Source organism: Mus caroli, unplaced genomic scaffold (assembly GCF_978045245.1).
Source record: "Mus caroli unplaced genomic scaffold, Mus_caroli_1 scaffold_13, whole genome shotgun sequence".
Taxonomy (NCBI): Eukaryota; Metazoa; Chordata; class Mammalia; order Rodentia; family Muridae; genus Mus; species Mus caroli.
The window spans coordinates 5,236,366-5,262,529 of NW_028227268.1; the positions used below are offsets into that span (position 1 = coordinate 5,236,366).

At 52.0% G+C, this 26,164-nt stretch overlaps 1 protein-coding gene across 7 annotated transcripts; it reads left to right on the forward strand.

Moving 5' to 3' along the window:
• Positions 1–1,578: 1,578 nt before the first annotated feature.
• Positions 1,579–26,164, forward strand: Mxra7 (matrix remodeling associated 7). 7 transcript variants are annotated; one of them, XR_003837939.2, is made up of 5 exons: positions 1,579–1,904; positions 13,389–13,446; positions 17,581–17,674; positions 18,730–18,817; positions 21,601–22,941. XR_003837939.2 is itself a non-coding variant. In XM_021177281.3 (5 exons), exons 1-4 carry the CDS (start codon positions 1,635–1,637, stop codon positions 18,761–18,763), a joined length of 456 nt encoding a protein of 151 aa, XP_021032940.1. In that variant the 5' UTR covers positions 1,579–1,634; the 3' UTR covers positions 18,764–18,809; positions 21,601–22,941. The 7 variants fall into 7 exon arrangements, 6 of the variants coding, with proteins under 6 accessions (XP_021032940.1, XP_021032939.1, XP_029338870.1 ...); XM_021177281.3 differs by having other exon boundaries at positions 18,730–18,809; XM_021177280.3 differs by lacking the exons at positions 18,730–18,817; positions 21,601–22,941 and adding an exon at positions 24,963–26,164.

A 26,164-nucleotide genomic window follows, 5' to 3' on the forward strand; every position in this document is an offset into this window, starting at 1 on the left:
CAAACCACATGGTGGCTCACAACCATCCATAATGAAATCTGATGCTCTCTTTTGGAGTGTCTGAAGACAGCTGCAGTGTATTTACATATAATAAATAAATAAATAAATAAATATTTAAAAAAAAGAGTTCTTTGGAAAGCCAGTTGTGGATGGTGATTCACTGGGGCGAACAGACACAGGTCTGTTGAGGCAGATGGGTGAAGGAACATTTCACTGAAGCAGTCTCGGGAGAAAGGATGGTCTGCTAAAGCAAGCAAGTGAAAGGACGTGTGGTGAAGGGTCCTTTGCTAAGGAGACACACGCATTTGTCCAGACCCCATAGAGAGATGATGCAGGGATGTTACATGTGACATTCGTGTATAAATAGGACTGGACAGACAGTGACAGAGGCTGAGCTAGGCTTGCTTATAGAGCTAGCTGTGCAATGCTTGTGGGTCTCCTCTTTGCTGATCTTTGCTTCACTGAGACATGGCAAAGAACTCTGGCTGTCCCTCCTGCTGACTTGTGCCAAGGCTGAAGCTTGGCTATCTCTGCTAGGTAGTGTCACCAATGCTGATTTGTGTGTGCCATCCTGACTCTACCGAACTGGACTGCTAGTGTATCCATGCAGGTAGATTGAGCTGCCACTACTGACCTGTAAACTAAACTGCCAATTTCCAGATAACAAGGACGGGAGTTGCTCCAAAGAACCCATGATGGCTTGTATATGCTTGGCCCAGGGAGTGGCACTATTAGGAGGGGTAGCTTTGTTGGAGTGGGTGTGTCACTGTGGGTGTGAGCTTTAATACCCTTGTCCTGGCTGCCTGGAAGCCAGTCCTCTGCTTGCTGCCTTCAGAACAAGAGGTGGAACTTTTAGCTCCCGTGTCTGCCTGGACACTGCCATGATAATGGACTGAATCTCTGTCCCAATTAAATGTCATCCTTACATCCCTATAAGAGTTGCCTTGGTCATGGTTTCTGTTCACAGCAGTAAACCCTAAAAACAGAATCTTTCTAAACAGGTCCACTTCCCCTGTATCCTTTCTTTTTCACTACCTCTGGTGGGTGATGGGCTACAAGGGAAGTTAAAGTGTTAAAAGTAGGATTTGAAAAAAAAAAAACAAAGTTACATGTCCCACTTTAATTTTCCTCGACTTTATCAGGAAATAGTGTTACATTTCCATGAATCTTCTTGAACCTGCATCCACACAACCACATAGTTCCTGGATCACCAATATATTCCAAGATGAGCATTTTAGTGTGTGGTATGTGTTGAGACGAGATCATCTATGGCCCAGAGCTCTCTGTAACTGAAGGCGACTTTGAACTCCTGATGCCCCTGCACCCATCCACCTTTCGAGTGCTAAGATGACAGGTTTGCACTACCATCTCTAAATGAACTTCTGCACAGGGCAGAAATGAAGCCCATGTAAAGGCACTGAACAATGAACCTTTCATCCCACCCAGCAAGCCTGAGCTGAGATGGTGCCCCAGAGCGAGCTTTTCAGCGCCTCCCAAGGTCCGAACTCCGAATCACTCTGAGGGCGCGAGGGGCGTGGGCTTGACGAAACTCCGCCTCTGGGCGTGGCCTGGCGGCGGGGCGCGGCGGGCTCCCTCGGGGTCCGGGCTGGCGGCCACTCGGCGGCCACGGCGCGATGGAGTCGCCGGTCGAGCTGCTGGCCGCGCTACCCGCCTTGGTCACGGCGCTAGCGCTGCTGCTCGCCTGGCTGCTGCTGCGGCGTGGGGCGGCCCGGGTCCCGGCCCCGGAGAGCACCGCCCCGGCCGAGGCCCCCGGGGATCCTGCGCCGCCTGAACCTCCAGAGTCTTGCGCCCCGGAGCCCGCACCGGAGGGACCGAGCCAGTCCGAGCGCGTGGCGGAGCCGGAGGAGTCCGAGGCGGAGGAGCCAGCGGCCGAGGGGAGGCAGGTACGCTCCGAGATCGCCGTGGGGTCCCCGGGAGGGCACCTACGAGCCTGCTGGCTGGACCTGCCCAGGAAGGGCCGAGCTAGTGGCCGGCAGGAAAGGAGGGTTCCTGCGGCTGGGACGCTCCATCCTCCCCCAAAGTGCCTCCAAGCGCCTTGCTTTGGAGCTGTCCTCTCTTCCTCCCCGCCCTGGCCGTCCCGGGCCTTTCAAGGCCCTTGACACTCTGCCCTGCAGCACCCTCCTCTTGCCTGGCTTCTGCCCACCCTTGCCTAAATCCACAAACACGTGTCCTACTTCAAGGTCTGAATTAAAGTGAGCTCTCTCTTGACAACACAGTACTTTGGGGTGGGATGTGCAAGAAGAGAAGTTGCCTGTCTTTTAGGTCAACTCGAATCCAGATTCCAGAGTCAGTGTGGGCGTTTTGTGAGGCTGAAAGGACAGGACTGAGGAAGGCACTTACTGGGACCATGGTATTGTAGTTTTCAAACTGCTTGTAGGCGTTGACACCTCCTCATCCTCCACCCCCTGCGTTGTGATGAGCCCAGCTTATATGAAACAAAAGATGCAAGACAGGCCCTGATCATCGCAGTTGATACCCCCAAACTACCTTGCCCACCTCCTAGGAGTCGGCCACCAGCTGACCAGTCTTCAGGGTACCCCTCACGCGCTCAGTCTCTGAGATGCATCTTTGCAGATTGGATCTGTGCTTGCCCGGGATACTGGGATGTCACAGTGCCAGGCCAGGCCACCTACTCTGGTCTCTGGTCAGATGTCAATACTTTGTTCTTCTTGGGTGGCAGGATGGTTAGGAAGCCGTGGGCTAGTATAGCGGAAGCTGTGGGCAAGCCATGGGCTAGCCACATGGGCAAGCTGTTGGCTCTCTGCAGCCCCCTCCTTCCCTTGCTGGATACAATGGTTTACCCTGGAGTGAAGCTCTTGGGACAGGAGAGGCGGCAATGAGACTGGGCTCAGGCCTTTCTCTGCTGAGTCTGCCAGACTCCCTACTAGCAGGCTCTTTGCTTGACAAGTGGGTGACTAATTGTGTCATTAGAGTGGCTTCTAACTAGCCCTGAATAAGAGAACTATTGTGTTCAACCCAGAGAGAATGGAAGGCTGCTGGAAGCTCACAGACCTGGAGTGAGGGCCAGGTGGATTTGGGATTCCTCTCAGGCTCCCCCTGGTTGTCCCCATCAGCCCTGATTCAAATGGTTCGCCTATTGCACAGCAGCAGATTAGAGATCAAAGTCCAAGGTGTCTTTAAGCAGGGCACAGTCCTGACTTGATCCTCTGGAGTAGAGCGGTTTCTTACGGGATTTTCAACGAGGTGTCTCTTCACACGCATCCTCCAACGGGTCCTAGTGTTTACCCAAGTGGGCACTTTGGATTTTTTTTCTTTCCTTTCTGGTTTTGGTTGGTTGGTTGACTGATTCCTGACATGTAGCTTGGGCTGACCTGGAACCCACTATGTATTCAAGGCTGACCTCCAACTCAAAATCCTCCTGCCTCAGCTTCCCAAAGCCTGTGGTTTAAGCTGAGTGAGCCTGGAGACTCTTGCCTTTATTCTAAGCACTCGGGAGACAGAGAAGAACGGATCTCTGTGAGTTCCAGTCCAGCTTGGTCTACATAATGAGACACACCCCACCCCCAAAGAACAAAACCAAACCCTAGGATTACAGGATGCTTTGAAGGACAAGGTACCACACAGGGAGTTCAAGATGACAGCGAGGCTGTAGTGAGGGAATCCACCCAACAGGATGGCAGTTTCAACATTTGAAAATCAGGAGCATCTCTTATGTGCATGCGTCAACTCCCTCTACTCCAGCACCGGGTGAGGGCCTGAGACTTACAGGTGACTTTGTGTCTCCCCCACTCTTTCTGTAGTGGATTCAGTGCTAGAAGTCGCTGCTTAGAAATTGTCTAGAAATAGACTCAGGCATTTTCAAGCGTTCCCAGCGCTTTCTTCCGATGATGATCCTACTGCCCGGGGAGAGGAGGGAAGACTGCACCCCGGGGGAAGATAACTGCAGTTGGGACAGGAAGCTGCAGCTGGACGATGCCCTCAGAGAAGGCCTGCTTTGTGGTCCCCAAGTGAAAGACAGCGGCAGGGGATCAAGGACCACCCTACCTGCTGTTAGTTTAGAAGCCTGAGAGGCTTCACCCCCCATGCACCCCACCCCCAGTCTCCTTTTCATTTTCTGTCAGCTTCCTTCCGAACCCAGTCTGCTCCTGTCCCAGTGAGGGCTGGGCAGTCTGGGGCAGCTGCAGCTTCTGACTCACAAAGCTGATTATTGAAAAGGGTCAGGGAGGCAGCCTTCAGCTGCCGCTGGAGATCGCTTGGGCAGCATCAGCTCCTGCAGGCTGGGTGCCCTGAAGGCTGGGACCAGGTGGTGGGCAGAGGCAGTTACAGACTGAGGCCTGAGTGGAGACACAAAGCTTGTGTGTGTGTGTGTGTGTGCGAGCCAACCTGAAGTCGGGCAAGGCCGCCTTCCTCCTCCCTCCCCAGCAGGTTACAGCCTGGGCAGGGGGATCCTGAGCAGGCAGAAGATTATTATTACAATGTGCTTTCATCTCTCTGGGGGCAGGGGGATGCCTTGGGGCCAGCAGTTCAGGAAGCTTGGTGAACACACCTCGATCCCAGAGAGCGCTATGAGGCAGCAGGGTCCAGACAAAAGCTGGACCTTCTCAAAGCCAGGGAGCAGAGCTTTTTTCCTATTTATTTATTTATTTATTTATCATATGTAAATACACTGTAGCTGTCTTCAGACACTCCAGAAGAGGGAGTCAGATCTCATTTTGGATGGTTGTGAGCCACCATGTGGTTGCTGGGATTTGAACTCCAGACCTTTGGAAGAGCAGTCGGGTGCTCTTACCCACTGAGCCATCTCACCAGCCCTATTTATTTATTTACTTATTTATTTATTTATTTGTTTATTTATTTTAGTTTGTTTGTATTTCTAGACAGGGTTTCTCTGTGTATCCCTGGCTGTCCTGGAACTCACTCTGTAAACCAGGCTAGCCTCATAGAAATCTGCCTGCCTCAGCCTCTTGGATGCTGGGATTAAAGACATACGCTACCACCACCTACCTGGCACGGGACCTTGAACTTTTAATCCTCCTGATTCAAACTCCCACGTGTTAGGATTAAAGATATGTACTATACTAAATAGTGTGTGTGTGTGTGGGGGGGTTGTTTTTATTTGTTTGGTTTTTCCAGACAGGGTTTCTCTGTGTAGCCCTGGCTGCCTGGAACTTTACAGAGTTATAAACCAGGCTGGCCCTGGACTCACAAAGATCTGCTCTACCTCTGCCTCCCATGTGCTAGGATTATAGCTATATATATCACCACCACCACCACCCCAAATAGTGTATTGTTTGTTTGTTTGTTTGTTTGTTTTTGTTTTTTTCTGAGACAGGGTTTCTCTGTGTATCTCTGGCTGTCCTGGAACTCACTTTGTAGACCAGGCTGGCCTCGAACTCAGAGATCTGCCTGCCTCTGCCTCCCGAGTGCTGGGATTAAAGGCGTGCACCACCACTGCCCGGCTATAAAATTAAACTTAAGAAAATCAGCCGGGGGCTGGTGAGATGGCTCAGTGGGTAAGAGCACCCGACTGCTCTTCCGAAGGTCAGGAGTTCAAATCCCAGCAACCACATGGTGGCTCACAACCATCCTTAACAAGATCTGACTCCCTCTTCTGGTGTGTCTGAAGACAGCTACAGTGTACTTACTTATAATAAATAAATAAATAAATCTTTAAAAAAAAAAAAAAAAAGAAAAAAAAAAAAAAAGAAAATCAGCCGGGCATGGTGTAGCACGCCTTTAATCCCAGCACTCGGGAGGCAGAGGCAGGCAGATCTCTGAGTTCGAGGCCAGCCTGGTCTACAAAGTGAGTTCCAGGACAGCCAGGGCTATACAGAGAAACCCTGTCTCGAAAAACCAAAAAAAAAAAAAAAAATTATGTGTATGTGTGCCTGAATATATGTCTGTGGGCCATGTGCATGTGAGGGGCTTCCAGAGGTCAAGAGAGGGTCAGATGCCCTGGAACTAAAGTTCCAGAGGGTTTGAGCTGCCACATGTGGACTGAGAATTGAACCTTCCTCTGGAATAGTGAGTGCTCTTAACCACCAGACAGACCATCTCTCCAGCACCATAGAGACTAGGGGCATCTGCCACCATACCCTCCCGAAGCACTCACCCTTCGCTTTACAGAGGGTAACAGAGACTGCAGAAGTGGGCCAGCAGCATGGTACAGTGGGCAAAGGTGTGTGCCACCAAGCCTGATGACCCAGGGTCTGACCAATTCTCAAAAGTTGTCCTCTCACCTCCAGTTGTGTGACATGGCGCGCACACACACTAAATTTTTTTTACATTTAAAATTCTTATTTGAAATGTATGACATGCATGAAGGGATCTGGTACCCATGTACCATCTGTACCTGGTGCCCTTGGAGGTCTGAAGAGGGCACTGGATTTCTGGAACTGGAGTTTAGGGTAGGTTGTGAGCCATCATGTGGGTGCTGAAAACTGAGCCCAGGTTCTCTGCAAGAGCAGCCAGTGCTCCTAACCTCTGAGCCATCTCTCCAGGCTCTAAAATTTTCTTAATAATAATTAATAATAAGCAGAGACTGAAGAACACCCAACCACGCACGGACAAGCGGGGGCTCCCGGGATAGTTTTCTCCTGTGTAGATTCTTAGTTTTTGAGAACCCAGAGTCTGGAGATAATTCACAAAGCATAGACATACCCCCTCCAGCACTGTCGGCTGCTGGTCTGCAGCAAGCCTCGCTCTGGGCCAAACCGCCCACATCTCCCACTCCCATCTACCCTCTAGATGAAGCCTTAAAGAGATTTTAGAAGCCACCCACCCGTCCCTCCTGTGTGCGAGCATGTGTCAGCAAGTGCTCTAGATCCAACCTTTTGTTGTAGTCCGTTTATCAGCACTATCCAGTCTGGATTTCCCAAATGAATGACAACATTCTCCAACCTTCTCAGGTCTGTCTTCCTCAATCCCTTCTTGCCTTTCTTCTCTGTCTTAAATCTATTTATTCTGAAACCTGGTGGCTGGACTTCAGCCCAGCATCTGCCCCGGGAGTTGGGCGGAGTGCTGTCGGCTGCCCACGGGGCTTTTGTGTATTTGTTTCTTTCTGGTTTTATGAAGCTGGTCTCTTCTAAATCCTGTCATGAGAGCACTGCCCAAAACTTAATCTGATGGGATTGAGTCTGTCATGCCTGTTCTCATTTGAACGAGTTTGCTTAAGGCCGGCAATGTGCCCTTGCCTGGGCTATGCACTTAGAGCCTGCAATGGAGTTTTTGGACTGGATGTCTGAAGAGGGTAGGGGTCAGGGTGTGAGAGCTAGCCATAAAATCGATTAGTTGGTCCATCTCTAGCTCATTCCTCTCTGGCCCCCACCTTTCCTGTATAAGCTAGCCCCTTACCCAGTGCATATGTGCGTGTAAGCGTGCTCTTTGGCTAGGAATCTGGCCTTTCACCTGTTCTTCTCCTTCTCCCTCCCACTACTGGAAGGTTCATGTCTATAATATCAACTGAAGGGCATAAGGGTCCTCTCCACCATTGCTGTCCTGTAGAGCACTTGGGCCACCACTGTCCTGATGATAGTGAGGGACAGCCACGTCCACTCCCTCTCCCATCTCCTGTGGGCACCCATCTTCCTCAGGCGTCTGTCATAGCCGGTCCTTCTCCCCTGATCTCTCCTCCTCTTCCTCCTCCTCTCCTCCTCTTCCTCCTCTTCTTCCTCCTCCTTCTCTTCCTCCTCTTCTTCCTCCTCCTCCTCCTCCTCCTCACTGCTCCTTATCAAAGTCCAGGCCTGTCTTGCCATCCTCTTTTCTCTGTCCCCCAAGTCTTCTTGCCTGTCTCCCAGGGCCTACTCCCAAAGGACCAGCTCCCCTGTAGTCTTGCTGGCTGCTGTTCCATGCTGGGCTCTTGCAGGCCACCCGAGAACCTTTCCCAAGGCTCCTGCTGCCCTAGGCTTCCCAGCTCCAACACCTTCCCGGCTCGCTTTTCATAACCCAGAAGTCGCATCCCAGCATCCTTGCTTGAAGCCCTCTGCAGCTTCTGCAGGAGGGTAGACTCCGTGATGGACCTTGATCACAATTCTTACTGTTCCCGCTGAGCCCACTAGTGTGTTCCTGGTGCTCAGGTCTACGTCCAGCAACCGTGTGTTGACTGCCTGTCTGCCCAGCCTGCATCTTTATAAAAGCCCTGTTTGCATCCTGTCATCATGCCCTTGACCATGTTAGCAGACGTTAATCACCCTCCTCTCTCTCTCTCTCTCTCTCTCTCTCTCTCTCTCTCTCTCTCTCTCTCTCTGTCTCTCTCTGTCTCTCTGTCTCTCTCTCTCTCTCTCTCTCTCTTTCTCGTCTTTCTCTCTCGTCTGCATCATCCTGTTTGGCTCCCCTCAGAGCACTTAATCAGCATGAGGTCATCTTTTATTTTTGAGCACATTGTGTGTGCAGAGGAATGTCTACACACAGGGATGAGAAAAGGCCTTTGCCCATGGTGTTCACTGCCCCGTCCCCACTCCCATGACAGGCCCACCACACAGCAGCCACCCATGAGGTCTTGAAGATAAAGAGCGTGCAAAACCCACAAAAAACAAAACAAAACCTCGCTGCTGGTTCTTCTCTGAAGGCAGGCTCAGTCTCCTTGTCTCTAACCTCGGGGGGAGAAAGGCATCTCCCTTCTCCCCCTGCCTGTGGCCTGGCTGGCATCCTCCTGCTGCAGAACTTTACTCCCACACTATGTTTTATGCCCCCCACCCCCAGCCCCCAGGTAGACTGCTCTGTAAGGGTGTGAGCTCCCCAACTTGAGAGTTGTCCAAGCAGAAGCTGGCCCATGTTTTAATTGGGTTCTGTCCGTGTGATATGCGGTTTCTGGCACTAAGCACTTCTCTCTCTCTTTGACCTGACATAGGTAGAGCTCACTGCACAAAGCCAAAGAGAGCTGCCCCGTACAGGGACATCCTCTTACTGTCCTGGAGTTCAGGGTCCAAAACAGCTCTGAGCTGTCAGACCCTGTCATCTGGGAGACCTCTGGCCAGACCAAGGAAGTCAGGGGACCCAGGAGTGAATGACAAAGAACAGATCACAGACCCTAAAGATGGGTGTCCCTAGCTGGTGCCACATGCCTGTAATCCAAGCACTTGGGAGGCAGAGGCAGGAGGATTTAGTGTCAGCCTCAGCAAGTTCAAGGCCATCCTGGGCTGAGACTCTGTCTCAAAAATAAACTAGCTAAAACACTTGTTTTCGGTTTTTTAAAAGATGGCTCCTTGCCTAAGGGCACTGGCTGCTCTTCCAAAGGACCTGAGTTTGATTCTCAGCACCCACATGGCAGCTGACAGCTGTGGGATCCAATGTTTTCCTCTGACCTCTGTGGCACTGGGGATGCCTGTGGTGCCAGCCATCCACACACACAAAACAGAGAATACAGACTGTAGTCCAAAGGATTGCCTAACGTGTTCTCAAAGTAGGAGGAATTAGAAGAGAGTCGGCCCAGGACCTCAGGAAGGCCTGCATGGGTCAGCAGATGGAGAATGTGGCGACTCTCGGGGAGTGACGGGGAACATGGGAGTCTGGCTGGAGTCTTGTCTGAGGCTGGGATGCGAGTGTCGGGCAATTGCCCAGAAGAGCTGGATGGGCGTAGAGGGCTGGCTTGGGACAGAACGGCTGGTTCTATTTCCTTGTCCTAAGGAGCATATCTTCTCATCAATGGCAAGAGTAGACTTAGTGAGTGGGGTCCAAGCGTCCCCCCCCAGAAGCATTGTTTGGGGACAGGGAGGTGGCCAAAGTGATCTGCTGGAATCTTTGAGGAGAAGGGCTCCAGGTTTGAACTGGCTGACACTGGTCAGCTCTGCTTTCCAACTCTACTGCCACCCCTGGCACCATGCAAAGATGGAAACTGAGCCTTTTGTTAGGGGAAGAGAACTGCAGGCAGCCTCCTCCACCTCCACCTGCCTTGCTTTTTCTCCAGGGATTAACCACTGAAGAATTGGGACCAGCTAGCTGGGCATAGTGGCACACACCTTTCATTCTAGCACTTAGAAGGCAGAGGGAGTTCAACGTCTGAGTTCGAGGCCAGCCTGGTCTAGAGAGCTAGTTCCAGGATAGCCAAGGCTGCCCAGAAAGGCCCTGTCTACTCTCTGCCCCACCCCACTCCAAACACACACAAAAAGAATTGGGATCGGTCCACCTGCCTGGTAGAGCTGTCATAATCTAGAGCCAGTCCAGATGTGCATCACACCTGGGTTAGCTTTGCTGGCTACTACACAGTTCCTGCTGGTCATTTGGTAGGGTCCATCTTCTGGGGCAGCAGATGTGTGCATACATGCACACAGATACACACACACACAGAGAATACACAGATACACACACACAGAGACAGACAGATACACCCAGACACACACAGATATACATGGACACACACACATACACACAGAAACACACATGGACACACACACGCGCACACACACACACTTTGCATTCCTCTAATCAGCCAGAAGCCTGCCTGTTCCATCTTCTGCAGCACTGTCTGCCTGGGTCTCTGGGGATGCTAACTGGAGACTTTCTGTCTCTCACTGCCTCTGGAAGAAGCTAACCTGGGACATTATCTCAGAACATGAGCAGTTAAAACAGAGTGTGTCCATCCAGTTATACTGCACTGAGACCCAACGGGATGACCGGCGTTTGCTTTGTTTTGTTTAGAAAGCATGCAGGTTTATTTAGTACACTGCAGAGAGCAGCAGTCAGGGCAGCAACAGAACCGCCTGCCTGTGAGGTGATTGGCTTTGAGCCTCAGTCAGGCCTGCGGGGTAGCAGCCAGGATGACATCAGCCTGTGTTACAGCGTCTAGTTTGCACCTGGTTGGTTTACTGTCACCGGGAGCCTGATGTATGGCCCTGCCAGGGCTGCTGCAGTAAAATGCCGTGAGCCTGGGGCCTAAGCAACAGCAATTTCTTTTCTCATAGCTCTGGGGTCTAAAGTCCAAGAGCAAGGTGTTGGCAGGACGCATCTCTTCCCGGAGCTTCTCCTTAGTGCGCATTGTGTGTGCTGTGTTTCTCTGTGTGTGTCTGATAAGGACAGTGGACCTTGGATTAAGACACATCCTAGAGACTGGGCAGATAGCGCAGTGGGTAAGAGCCTTTCTGAACATGCTTCAGCCCCAACACCCATGTAAAAACAACTCATGCGCATATACCTGTAACTCCAAAACTGAAGGGGTCAGAGGCAGGAGGATCACTGGTGTAATAGCTGCCAGCCTAGCTCCAGGTTCAGTAGAGACTCTGTCTGAAGGGAACAAAGCAAAAACTGATGGAACACAACACAACGCCTGACATGCTTCATTGGCCTCTACGCACACATGTATACAAACGCACGCGCACATGCACACACACACATACATGCACACAGGCACACATGTTCATAGGCATACATATACACACATATGTGCATGCATAATGCATACATACATACATACACACACGTGGGCACACATTTCATAGACACATGTGCATAGACATACACATACATACATATATACGGACACACACAGAGGCACACATGTGCATAGACACATACATGTGCGCGCGCACACACACACACACACACACAAACACCTACACCTGTCCTGATGGCTTTATTTTATTTTATTTTATTTTTTGAGACAGTCTTACTGTGTAGCTCTGGTTGACTGACCTGGAATTCACTAAGTAGATCAGGCTGGCCAAGAACTCATAGCAGTCCTCCTGTTTCTGTCTTTCTAGTGCTGGGATTAAAGGCTGTGACTGCATGCCCAGCTCCATCTTTTCCTTTGAGACAGGTTCTCTCACTGAATCCAGAGTTCCCAAGTTGCCCAGGCTGGCTAGCTGGCCAACCCTAAGGATCTGCCTCTGTCTAGCCCCACAAACCCCAGCAATAGAGTTACCACACGCACAGCGTGTCCTTCCTTTTCATGGCTGTTGGGGATCCAAACCCAGTTCCCCAGGCTTGTGTGCTTTGCCCATCTGCCCAACCTCCTTATAATTTCTCCTGACCCCTCTGCACAGTCAGCATGTGCCCATGCCCCCCTGTATTCCTACATGGTATACATGCCTGGTGACTTTGGACAGGTTAGTATTTTGGAGATCATGTTAGCTAACTGAATCTAGCTGAGGGATGCTGATGTCTCAACCAGTCTCTAGCACTGTTGTATAGCAGTCCCAGATAGGTGTTTCCAGTTTAGACAACAGAGCCTTAGGAATGAATCCCCTGAACCAACAGGGCTATCTCCTTTTTCAACCCGCTCACGTCCCTTAGCCACAAAGATACTTTGCTGTGCAAAACTGGGAAGTTGTCTGGTCCCCCATGACAGCCTTGCCAGTCCTGGGGCAGTATGTTTCTATATAGCTAGGCACCGAGACTACAGGCTGCTAAGTAGTGGGTACTGGCCCCATGTCCTGAGGAGCTCAAGACCCCAGAATTCGCTGCTTGGGACCCACTACCATGGGGCTGGTGGAAGCTTTATTTCCAGGCTCAGCTGGCTGTTCTGTTATAGGGCCGCCCCCTGTAGAGGTTGGCTGCTTCTTGGGGTATTTGGGACACCCCAGATCCACACCAGTGTTTGCCTCTCCTGCAGGCAGTTCACTTCCACCCACGCCCTCCCCCTCCAACCTCAAGTTTCCACACTGGCCCGCTAGGCTTCCAAGCCAGATCCTCGGGCCTCTCTTCCCCTGCCCACACCCTCTAGTCCCACATAGCTAGCCAGTCACATGTCTCTCTCATCCTCAAACATTCCTGAAGTTGAAGTCACTCCTTCCTTCCACCAAGGCCATCCCAGGACGGGATGCCTCTCTCCAGCCATCTGTTTATTGAATCCATGTGTGGGAGAGACCAGAAGAAGCGGGGCAGAGTTCCAGTTTGGGGTAAATGGTCACTAAGCTGACTGGAGACAGAAAATGATGTTGGGAGAAACAAGGAAAGGCTGCCATCTTGGAATAGCTGGCCTTGGCTCTGCTTAGTGTCTCCGGTGTTCTCAGTGCCTCAGTTTACTTACTTAGGTGAGGGCAGGGGTTCCAGGCCACTTACCAAAATGGGACCTGGGGCTGGAGAGATGGCTTCCTGATTAAGAGCACTGGCTGCTCTTCCAGAGGACCTGGGTTCAATTCTCAGCAACCTCATCGTGGCCCACAACTTCTACACTCTGATTCCAGGGGAATCCATCAGCCTCACACAGACATATATGCAGGCAAAACACCAATGCACATAAAATAAAAATAAATACATCATTTTTAAAAAGGTACCTAAATTTGTGGACAGGCTCTACCTGGGAACAGCTAGACTTGAGGGCTTATGGTACCCAGAGTCCCCCATCGCCGCCTCCTCACCCCTGAGTTGGCCCTGACACCCAGGTTCCTCCATGGCAGCTGGACATGCCCACCTTGGACCTCAGAGATGGTTGGCCTGGTTAAGCAGCACTGACCCCTGCCATTGTCCTTCAGGATGAAGACTCAGACAGTGAGATGGGACCACCCACTGAAGAACCTGAGGAAGAAGATGGTGAGCAACACCCTCTCCTTCTCCTGCCTGGGCTGCAGTCTTTGTCCCCCCTGGGCCAGTCTTAGGGCAGTAGGATCTGAGAACTAGGGGACAAAGTGGGTGAGAGGGGCGATGGGATCATGAGACCAAGGCTCTATTCCCCCTCCCCCCCCTTCCCCTCCCCTCTCTTCCCCTCCTCTCCCCTCCCTGCCTACCCTCTCCTCCCCCTCCCTCTCCCCTCCTTGCCCACCCTTACCTCCCTGCCCATCCTCACCTCCTTCCCACCTTCCCCTCCCCTTCATCCTCCCCTCTGATTCCCCATTTCCCCCTCCCCCTCTCCTTCCCCTCCCCTTTTCCCTCTCCTTCCCTTCCCCTTCTCCCTCCCCTCCCCCTCATCCTCTCCTCCCTCCATTCCTTGTTTGAACTCTTGTTCCTTGCTTTTCTGTCTGTGGTATAAGCATCTTTGGGTGCAGGAGGACACCCTTGTAGAGGTAAAAGCTTCCGGGCTTTTCCTGGCTTCTGGGTATCTTCTCCCTTCTCCCATCCATACCTGCCTTTCCTCTTTCTCTGGTACATTTGGTTGAGGGGCTCTCCAGGAGACGGGGCTGCTTCTCCAGAGCCTGGGGTGGCTCAGATGGGGAACCACAGGAACACATGGAACCAAGAGGCCCCAGTGTGTTCTAGACAGACAGACAGGCTGGCTGATCTGTCATATTTCATTTGCTTCAAAGAGAAACCAGAGCAAAACAAAACAAAACAAACAAACAAAAAACAAAACAAAAAAGAAAAAAAAACAGTAAAATGTTAATATTTATTAGATCAGTACAGCTAGTGCCTGGCGATACTTTTTTCCTTTTTTCTTTTCTTTTCTTTTTTTTTTTTTTTAAAGCAGAACTGGCTGCAGCTTTAAGCCAACTGCTGGCTGGCAGGCTTCATGGGAAGCAAAGGGTTCAGGAATGTGGTAACTGAGCTAGCTACAGAGCCCAGAAAGTCCCCAGGAGAACAGGGCTGTGGGTTTCTGTTGGCATAGCCCCTTAGGCACGGGCAGAGGTAGGTGGGGATATCAACCCCTGGCCAGCCAGACCCTTGCTCTCTGCTTCTGAATCATGGAGATAGGAGTTAACAGCAGTCCCATGAGTCTGTCTGTCTGTCTGTCCCTGCTGGCGTGGGTACCAAAGTCCTATTGGTGACTGGAGCATGCAGAAGGGAGGTTAAAACTAGGGCAAACCAAGCAGGCACACACAACTACAGGCTACCATCCCTAACTCCGCTGACAGTCTCAAGCCCTGTGCCCGCCTGGCCACATGTCTGCTCCCAAGTCCTCCCTCTCCTCTGAGCCGCTGTCCTTGGACAGCCCCCAACACTCATGGCCTCCCATCTATAACCAGGCAGAGGGGGGAAAGGCCAATGGTCTCAGCTGTTAGAAGGAAGTGAGACTGCCCGCCAGCCCCCCTGCTGTAAGCAGCTCAGCCTCCCAGGCTAATTGATTAGTGTTGCTAAAATGACTTCCCCAAGTGGCCTGATGCCCGGAAGAGGAAGCCCCCACCCTGCACACACTCCCTAGGGACTCTCAAACCCGGCCCTCTGGCTCTAACTAAATTGGATTGGGCCCACCGAGTGTGATTGAGTTAAGGCCTGCGTTAGGGCAGCTGTCCTGGCAGGCTGGAAAAGCATCAGGCTAATCAGACTTGTCCCATAAACCAGAACCCAGGCGCGCACCAAGCTGGCAGAGCCGTTCGTGTTTATTTTTCTAGAACAGCAGCTCAGACGCCCAGATGTTGGGGGTTCATTGGTTTTGTCAGTACTGCTTCTGGGCCCAGCGAGGGGGCAGCTTGCAAGCTGAAGCCCCAGTTGTTGTCCCTGGCATGCAGGATATTCAGGGATCTGGGATAAACAAAGGCCTTCTCAGTAGGAACTGCAGCCCTGGGCAGCAGACTGCAGTTGCTTGGGGAAGCTCTCCAATCTCTGGCCTCTTCTGTCCACACCCTAGACTTGAAAAGCTCTTGGTTCCTATGAACTAGACCAGATGGAGTGGGCCGTCCTGGCTTATTAGCCTGGTGAGGCTTAAGACCAGCGTGCTGGGGAGCTGCAGAGAAGAGCGGAGGGTTTTTGAGAAGGCAAAGAACTTCAGATTCCCAGAGCTGCAGCCTCATTCCAGCAAGAGCCCCGACAGCCAGGCAAACCCCAATTAACCCATATGCCTCTGTCCCCCTCACCCATAGTCAGCATGCCATCCTGTACCCTCCGTATAGTTGGCCTGAAACTTGATGTGGACCAGACTGGCCTGGAACTCACAGAGACCTGCCTCTTCCCACCCGATGTGCTGGGACTAAAGATGAACGGGCGCTCTTTCAGCCCCCTACCCACTCCGCCCACTCCACCACCCTTGCCAGGGACCAGCTGCTGACTTGAGTCTTCATTAACTGCACACTTGTCGTCTGGTCACCAGAGCACCTAGAACTGGGCTCTCTAAATGTAGAGTGATTCAGGAGCAAAGCAGGTCCTTGTAAAAAGTAGATTGATTCTGGAGGAAAGCCTCGGGCCCTGGGCAGCTGGCTAGGTAGGACCCCAGTCCTCCTAAGTGAGGCTTGATGAGGGGACAGCATGGCTCTGTGGAACGTTTGGGCTCTGAGTTCATCTTCAGACCCTCCTTCCTTTCGGCAAGGTGAGAATCCTAACCCCAGTGGCTTTTCTTCCTTCTTGGCAGCATCTGTATATCCGAAGTCATGTGCGAGTTGGGGGTGGGGGGGCTGAACTACGGTGGAGGTGTCTCAGACTCTCGGGGGGGGGGCAGTAGAAAGTTCTGGGATAGCAGCTGGAAGAGGGGACACCAGTGTCACCGGCTATAGCCACCCCCAGCCGGTCTACCTTAACAGACATTGGCTAGAAGCCGGCCAGCCTGCCCGCCGTCCTGTCTCAGATACAGGTTGGATTAAGGGACACTGAAGGCTTTGCTTCCAAGCAGATTATTTCATCAGGACACCCTGCCTTTCCATGCTTCCCTCTGCTGGGACGCTGTGTCGCATGCCCTGGCCTTCCTCTGCTCCCCCTCCTCCTGTCAGACCTGCAGATCTGCCTTTCTAATAGTCTGCAGGACTGGAGGCTACTCTCAGATGCTGGCAGTCCGCCAAGCCCGTGCATTTGTGCATCCCACCGCGGCCCTGATGTCTGTCCCAAGCCTAGGAGAAGAAAAGGAAGGTCCAAGTCCCTAGGGCCCAGCATGTGAATGGCATCCGCTTTTGGTCTGATCAGCACACACTGGGGTTGGGGGAGGCCACAGTGGCGCAGAGGAAGCCCTCCCAGGCAAACAGCTGGACTGTTGACGCAGACAGGCAGACAGCTCTGGGCTGGCTTAACCTGGCCTGAGGAGGGAATGTCATCTGGAAGATGGAAAGGCATGGCAGAGGGATTAGTTCTCTCTGGCTGTCTCAGTTCCATCTGTACCCCCCCCCCCTTAAAGACCAAGGCGTAAGAAACCAGAGGAGTTCATAGAAAGTATAAGATGAGCCTGGGGTGAGAACATGACGTCACTGCGTGGGGGTGCCTCCAGGATGCACTCAGGCCAACAATTGTATGTTACAATGTTACAAGAACATTGTAAGAACATTGTAGCTCTGTTGTTGGCCTCTCTGACAGCAGGTCTTTTTCTTTTTCCATTTCTTTCTTTCTGTTTTGTTTTTGGTTTGGTTTGGTTGTTTTTGGGGGGGGGGTGGGTTTTTGTTGTTGTTGTTGTTGTTGTTGTTTTGAGACAGGGTTGCTTTGTGTATTTCTGGCTGTCCTGGAACTCTCTTGGTAAACCAGGCTGGCCTCAAACTCAAGAGATTCACCTACCTCTGCCTCCTGAGTGCTGGGACTCCAGAGGCACGTGACACTACCTTCTGGCTTTTTTAATTTTTTTTTTTCATCTACCGATTGAGCTTTGTTGAAAATTAATGGAGAGCTGAGGATGCAGTTCTAGGACAAATGCTTGCCTGCCATGTACAAGGCCCTGAGTTCAATCCCCAGCTACACACACACACACACACACACATACATACACACACACACACACACACACACACACACACACACACAGAGGAAAGGGGGTACTGCTAAGCACTTGAGAGGGACTGCCCCCCTCCCCTCATCAATAAACAGTATTCACTGTCCCCACAGGAGCAGCCTTCTCCTTTAAGTACAGCCCTGGGCAGCTGAGGGGAAGCCAGTACAAGAAGATGATGACCAAAGAAGAACTGGAGGAGGAACAGAGGTAGGTCGGCTTCTGGAGCACTCATGTAAGGGTCAAGCAGGGGTGGGCTTCCTGCAAGCCCCGCAGCCCCGCCCACTGCTCCCTCTTCCCTTTTTTTTTTTTTCCTGGGGATGGGGGGCGGGGCGTCCTTTCTCGTCCTGGGAATAGTCAGCCAGCTTCAACCATGAGAAGAAGCTACCCCGGGAGGCAGCAGGGAGGGAGGGAGGGAGGGCGCGAGAGGAGAGGAGAGTCCATTTCTTGTATTCTCTCTGCCCGAAGCCTCCCAACTTGGAAAACAATGAGTGAGATGCCAGGAAAGGGCCCGGAGCAGCCTCACTGCTCACTTATGCGTAGAGTCCCTGACAAAACCAATTTGTCACTTGAGGACAGAGCGGGATTCTTGGTGCTCATCCATCTGGCAGCCTCCCTCCTCCGGCCCCCACCCTCCCTCACCCACGGTGTCATTCTCTATCTGTTCCGTTCGCTCTGCGCAGCGCTGGTCTGCTCTCTGCGCAGCTCTGGTCTGCGCAGCTCTGCACAGCTCCACTCTGCGCCGCTCTGCACAGCTCTAGGAAGCTGTATGGCTTCTGGCTTCTGGAATCAGGACATCTCCCCTCAACCGCCAGAGCCCCCAGGACTTCCCCCTCAACGTTTTACCCGGGACTGCACGGGTGGCTGAAGAGTGCTCAGAAGCAGTAGGATGGCCAAGGTGGCCATAACCCACCGTGCCCCCTGCTGCCCTGCCCCGCCCTGCCCCCCAGCAGTGTGAGCAGAGCCCCTGCGTTATAGAGAAGCCCTTCTCAGAAGGTCTGGTGGGGACTAGACCGATTCATGAGCTGACCCACAGCTCAGCCCACCTCCCTAGGCTGCTTCCAGGGCCACCAGCATCCCTCCAGTATCACAACTACCCCGTGTGCAAGATCCTATCTCCCTATCAAGATGCTGAGTGTACCCTCTGGGTGCAGAGGGATGCCGGTGTACACAGACGGGAAGAAGCCCTTGCTATGGGAGCCCCGACTCTTTGTATGAGGACATTGCCTCTCGTTGTGACCCCGTTTGCCACCTTTATATTTCAGGATTGAGCTGACCTCTGACCTCACCTCCCTGTAGCGAGTCCCCTAGTCCCGGGCCACAAATGTTCTTGCAAACCCTTGTGGTAAGGAGGTTGGTTTCGTAGACTAGCAGTGCTTTCCTTACATTGTCTGCTGTGTGTCCCCCCAACGCCACTGACGTGGTCTAAACCCCTCCTCCAACGCCTCCATAACCAATGAATGCATTTCGTCTCCTCTGAACCCATCTTGTTCTTCCTGTGCACGAGGACTCTCAGACACATAAAGAACCTTTCCCAGGGTTCCCTGAGGTCTGCTGGTATAGGTGCTAGTATGCTTAAGTGGGGACCATCCTCCCTGAACCCGGGACTGCTATGGGGATGTGCATACATCTTGCGAGGTGCCTGATGTGGCTTTGTCTCACCCAGAGGAGAGGCAGTTGGCTGTACAATGCAGGACAGAAACCCTGAGAAGGCCTGCACTCCCTCCCATGGTGCAGGATCTGCAGGAGCTGGGCCTGCAGACCAAGGCTGGGGCCTCCTGTGGTCCACCCCCTGCTGGTGTTAATCCAGAGGGCAGACAGGGTCATTTTTCTGAGGCTGTTTTGGAACTCCAGCGTCAGAGCTGAGGTGTTGCCACAGATCCAGCCCTGGCTGGAGAGGAGAGAGAGGGCAGGACACCCTACCATCCTAAAGACCCCTGGGGATGGGGCCTTGGCAGTACCATGGCCCCATTCTATCCACTCAGGTTAATGCACTGTAGGCCTTGAGGGGCTGTCATATAGGAAAGCAGTTAGATCTCGAGTTTGGGGTCTGCCACTGTCCCCTGTCAGAGCTGAGGCCAAGAAATGAAAAGGCAAAGACAGCAGACTCCCCACTGCCCGAGGGCCTTCTTCTCCAAGTCTTTGGGAGTCTCTAGACCACCCATGACTCGCTCTGCTGTTGACACTCAAGGCTGTTCTGTGAGCTGCAGAGTGTGCCAAGGAGCTGCTCCGAGTGAAGAAGGAGTCCCTGACTCCCCCTCTGCACAGAGAAGTCCTCACTGTGTGCAGGAGGGACTGGTCGAGGTCCCAGCGGGGCCTGAGTTCATTTCATTCCATTGCCCCAACCCAGCATGCTTCCTGTGGCTCTCCCACGCCCATCTCACCTGACATCTGCTTGCTTCCTCCCACCCCTGCATGCAGGCCCAGCCTGAGGGGCATCCCCTGACCACACCTCTGTGCCACATCTGATGCTGGGGGTTGCAGAGGCTGCTCAGGTTGGCTTCACCCTTCTGTCTCTGGGTTTTAGCTACATGACAGATCTGGACCCAACTGAATTTGGGGAACAGCTCTAGAACTGTCTCCTGAAAAATAGCACCAGTGTATTTGCTAGCTCAGAGAACAAAGGTGCCTGCTGCCAACCCTGCTGCCTGCCGCCCTGAGTCTGAGCCTCAGACTAGTTCGATAAAAGGGGAGAACCAAGTGGTATGGATTGTCCCCCAAGTTCCACATGCACACAAAACAAATACAAATGTAATTAACAACAACAACAAAACCCATCTACATTACCATCAAACTAATGAACCACTCTCTCAAGCTGGCAGGGTGCCCATCAGACCTGTCCCTACCAGCAGAATGCCTCTTTCTGCTTCTAGGCGGATAAACAGGCAAGCAAGCACCTTGTTAGCAGGTAAATGGTGCACTCTGTCCCTCTCACTTTGAATCATTAGCTGGGCCACCGCAGCTGCGCCTAGAGCCCAGCTCTGCGGCAGCGCTCTGTTCTGTTCTCCTCAGGCTTGATCACAGTCCTCAGGGAGCGGAACTTAGCAAGCTGGATGCCCCAAATGGGTTCTCCTACCATCCCAACTGAGACTTTCTGCCCCTGGATCTGCTCAGACAAAACTCCAGTCCAGGGCCTGGGAAGTGAGAAGGCAGTGACTGCTTAAATCTCAGCTGCTCTGCACGCTAACCTTTTAAAATTCCCTCTGGGTGGGCACGCACACCCCTCCCCTGCTCCCCACATTGGCTCTATCCCTGCCGCTCTCCAAAGCTTCCCTTGGGGGTGCCACCTCCCTCAGTGTGGCTGGGTTCATTAGATGGCAGACTTTTGCTCTCCCAGGCCAAGAAGCCTGGCTGGCTTTGCTTTTTAGCAGGATATCCCACCTGCTGGTCCCAGAGAGAGAGAGGAACCCAGCTTGTACACTAAGCTTGTGCTGCCAGCCCGGGCCAGGCCCCTCACTGCTGTGCCTGACTGGCTGTAGGTCTGTTATCTTTTCGCTCATGGAAATAGACAGGACCCAAGAAGAGGGTTTTGTATGACATGTTAGGGCAGTTAGAAAAGTGGGGACCCCCCCCCCCCCAGCCTTACCTTAGAGTTCAGGCTTTTCCTGCATAACGGCTGAAAGCATGCAATAACTCCAGCTTCCAGGAGAGGGCGCCAAAGGCACACAATCAGACCTCGGGTCTTCAGAGAGTCAGAGAGTTGGCCAGGCTTTTGGCCCAGAATTCTGGGGAACCTGCAGGGTTAGGTTCAGAGCCCTCACAGCAGATGAAGACCCAGGCAGCAGGAAGCAAAAAAAAAAATTATCTAAGGCAATAGGAATTCCATCAGTGTGACCACACAGCCAAGGCTTAGCAAGCTCACTGAACATCCTCTCTGTTTCTCAGAAGCTGGAAGTGGCTGAGGAACAGCTGGCTTTGGCTGGGGGTGGGTGGGTGGGGGGGAGGACTAACAGAGCTGTGTCCCTGCAACATATGAGGAGCAAACTGCTGGTCTAAGAAAGCAGCAGAGCCTACCATGGCCTCTGCAATTCCAAACATCTTCCTTCTCGTCCCTGTGCCCACCCTCCTGTCCTGTGCTGCTTCTAAAATCAACTGAGCAAGATACATGATCTCTTTCTCCCTGTTTCTCTTTACAGAACTGAAGAATAATGAAGGTGTCCTTAGCCTCTTCCTGAAAGCTTTCCTTCCTTTTGACATCCTAAAAGCTTGAGAGATTAAAAAAAAAAAAAAAAAAAAAAAAAAAAAAAAAAAAAGCTGCCCCCCCCCCTCAGGAGGAGCCAATGCAGGCTGGGGTGGGGGAGGGTTGCACGTTGACTGCTCCCTCCCTCCTGGGCTTCCCTGGGCTAGCAAGATCCTGGGAATGGCCTTGACTCTGTCCTTCTCAGAGGAGGAAGTGTGCCAGCAGTATGGGCTCAGGCCTTGAGCTTTTCTTACCAGCCACGTTTGCTCCCCACAGCCTTTGTGCCCCCCCCCCACCCCCGTTCCCACAATCCCTCTGTGTTTTTGTTCTCACTGAAGCCAAACCACCAGATTTGAGAAGTAATAGACAAAGGAAGTGAAGTCCACTGGTACTCACGGGTGGTCACCCAGAGGTAGTTACCCAGAGGTGGTCACCCACACTCACACACACACACACACACACACACACACACACACACACACACGTGGGGCTGGGGCACTTTCCTCTCAGGCCGGAATGACTCATGTCAGGCATTAGCTTTAATAGGGCCTCCGTTTTGTGCTCCCACCCACACCGCAGGAGTCTCGGGTCCAACCCTCTCAATAGTAAGAAGCCTTCCCAGTAGCGTTCTTACCGGCTCAGCCCAGTCTCCACTTCTGCTTGCAGAAGCAATGACAGTATTAGCTTCCAGGAGACTTCTGGGCCGTGCATTTTCTAAGTTTTTTTTTTTCCTAGATGACTTAGAACCTCAGCAGATAATCACTCACCGTTCCCAGGTTAGGTTTTTTTAGAATTTTATATTTGACAGTATTTATATCGAATGATTTGGAAGTCATAGACTTGTTGGTGAAAACGTTTTTTTCTAAAGCACTAGTTTTTTTTTAGAAGACTTCCTATTTAACAGAAGCCTGGAAAATGTCCAGCATCAATTCCTAAGCCGTGTATTTGTCTCCTCCCTGATAACTCGGGTTCCGGGCTTAGGGCTGAACAGACGACAAAGCAGCTGTACACACACACACACTGTGCACACACACTGTGTACACACACACACTGCCTTAGCTAGACACAGAGCCACATGACCAACAGTCACACTCAACTGTCCCTAAACAGTAATAGCCAAGTCCCTGCCTATGCCGGGATCTCCTCCACCTAGAATAGCGATTTCCTCTGGATATGATTGGCTAGGCTTGGGTGGAACCTGAGCATGGCTTGTGGGCAGCAAGGCCCTGGCACTGCTGGCGGCTTGGTTCTCTGTGTTCAGCCTGTGTTCAGGCCAATAAACATCGAGTAGAGAATCTTGGTTACCGTGTGTTTCTTCAGTTTGCTTTTTTTCTTTCTTTTTTTCTTTCTTTTTTAAAAAAATCTTTAGAAACAATGGGCATACGTTTAAGCCTACCCTCATTTTGATGTCTTGGACAATCCCAGCAGAGTATGGAACCCTATGCACACCTGATTGAAAATACACATCCCAGGGCTGGAGAGGTGGCTCCTGGGCCCAGAGCGTTTGTTCTTGCAGAGGAGATGGGTTCAGTTCCCAGCACCCAGATGGTGACTCACAGCCATCCGTAATTCTAGTCTCAGGGGATCCCGTTTCTTCTTCTGACCTCCGAGGGCCCTAGGCAAACACATGATACATATACATACGTGTAGGTGAAACTCCCATACACATAAGAATAAGGATGAATGAATAAATAAATAAATAAATAAATAAATAAATAAATAAATACCATGGCCCTATAAGTAGGGGGTAGTGGTAGCATCAGCTGTGATCACAGTATCTGCAGGCAGATTTTACATAGTAAATTCCAGGCTAGCAAAGTCTACATAGTTAGACCCTGTCTCAACACCCCTGCCTCCAAAATGAACTCTAAAAATTAATAATAATAAATAATAATAATAATTATTATAAATACACAGCCATCATGGCCGCCAAAACCTTACGGACATTCATTAAGGGACTGTGCTAACCATACACCCGACAGTGATTTCATCCACGGCTCTGGGGGGGGCATCCTCTCTGTTCACCCATTCTTCACATAGTAGGGTTCAGAGTGCAGCCTACATGGCCCCTCTTCCGTTTACAGCAGAACTGACGACAGACCTAGTTTGTCCAGAGAAAGGAGGGTAGGAATCGGGACATCTGTTAATCCAGCTGCTAGAAGCCACTGTAGACAGAAAACCGCTGATTGAGTGGAGGGTGGAGGGTGGGTGTGAGAACTCACAGAAGAAGGAATGTCATTGAAAGCACAAGAGCCTGGCATGCTAGCGTGCTGGCATCTGCCTTTGATCCCGGCCATCCAGAGGCAGAGACAGAGGCAGAGGCAGAGGCAGAGGCAGAGGCAGAGGCAGAGGCAGAGGCAGAGGCAGAGGCAGAGGCAGAGGCAGAGGCAGAGGCAGAGGCAGGTGATCTCTGCGAGTTTGAGGCCAGCCTGGTCTACAAACCAAGTTCTAGGATAGCCAGGGTTTTACAAGGTGAAAACCATAGCCTAAGACCTGACACATCAGGACCACCCCTCCAGATAAACCAGTTGGCCAAAGCTTTGCTGAGACATGCTCCATTATGACGGGCTTACAGCACAGCTAGAGCAGCCGTGGCCTTTGGAGGGCTGAGATCTGAGCTGTCCTGTGGCTCCATGGCTTCAGTTCTCTCTAGGTCCCAAAGCAATAGTATGTCATGAATGGGGGCAGGAACTGCAGAATCTATGCTGCTCACAGGGCACACATTGTCCCTGGCTTCAGCTGCTCAGCCCACCCTTGATATTAGCAATGGGAGTCCTTCTGCGCTGGTCAGATGGTGTGGCCAGAGTCTCACAAACCACAAGGCAGCCATGGAAACCATGGGGCCAACACCGAGGCATCTGCATCCACACCTGCTTTGAGCACATGAGGAAATGTCCCTCTCTCTAGGCAGCAGAACCCAGGGGCTAGATTTCAACCTACCCTCCCCACTGCCCAGCACTCTGGCCTGCACATCTGTATGTGCACATCTGTATGCCTCCATTTCCTTCCCTTCTGGTTCATCCCTCTTTCTCAGCACCTCAAGCCACGTAAGGACACGGTGGGGGGGGGGGGTGTCCCCTTCTTCCTTGCTCCACTGTGACATGCAGATCAGCTATAATAGGCCCAAGCAGAAAGTGGCAAGGGTTTCAGGGCTGAGTGTATTAGTGCAAACTGCCTCCTGCATTTTAAGTGGAGCTTACACAGAAAAGCACAAGTGGTTAGAAAAGAGGAGAGTCTGCACCTAGGCCGACCCTGTTCCGCCCCGCCCCTGCCCTGGGTCGGGAGCACCCTCTTCCTCTCATCCTCTCTTCTCAACAGAGTTCAGAAAGAACAGCTGGCTGCCATCTTCAAGCTCATGAAGGACAACAAGGACACCTTTGGCGAGATGTCAGACGGGGACATGCAGGAGCAACTCCGACTCTATGACATGTAGGCCTGTCACCCGGCAAGATGTGACCCAGGACGCCCTGACAACTCTGAGGGACTCGGCCCAGGCCGTTGTGACTCCCAGACCTTTGTTTGAAAGACTGTCTTATAAAAACAGAGAGACCTGTGCTATGTAAGGATCTGCAATTTATATATCACGTCAGAGGAACCTACATCATTTCTCCAGGGAGGAAACCCCTGATGGCCCTGGCTTCAGCTTGCTGGTGTGGGTTCAGCTGGGCCGTGTTCTACAGACTCAGAGCGGGGGGCCGGGGGAGATGATGAGACTCGGTGTTTGGCACCTAAGTTTTTAGTGTAGACAAAATACAGGGTGCTATGGGGGGAGGATATAGGTGTGATCTAGTAACACCACACTCTTCATTCTGCCCTAGGGTTATTTCTGGAAGCATCTGGGGTGGTAGTTGAAGCAAGCAGTAGAGGAGCAATATTTTAGTAAAAGTCTGATTGAAAGGCCCAGCCATCACCCTGGGGCAGAACCGTGGGGTCACTGCTGAAGCTTGTCCTCAGTATAGTCACGCCTTGAGCGTGTCTGGCACACAGAAGATTATGCCAGACACATAGCAGGAGCCCTGGGTAGAGCATGTGTGTCCTAAGATCAAGGCCCCTGAGTTCCACCCCCAGCACCAGACACCTTCCTCCCCACACCCTACCCCAGCTCAAAAAAGACACCATGATCAGTCCCCTTGGTGAGACCAACGGCCTTTAGAGAATGAGAAATTACCAGAAAGCATCCCGGTGTCATCTAGAATAAGTGCCAAGGTAGACCACTCAGCAATGATGGGGGTGGGGGTCACAGCAGCTCCTTTATACCCACTTCTTGTCCTACTTCTTATCACCCCACTGGCCAGAGGGTTCATAGGCTGAGCAGACCGAGTCAAGGTTATCCTAAGGAAAGAAGAAGGAAAGTTTTTTGTTTTTCTTTCTCCAGACCGGGTTTCTCTGTGTAGCCCCGGCTGTCCTGAAGCTCACTCTGTAGACCAGGCTGGTCTGGAACTCAGAGATCCACCTGCCTCTGCCTCTGAGTGCTGTGATTAAAGCCTTGTGCTACCACTGCCTGGCCAGTGGGAAAGCTC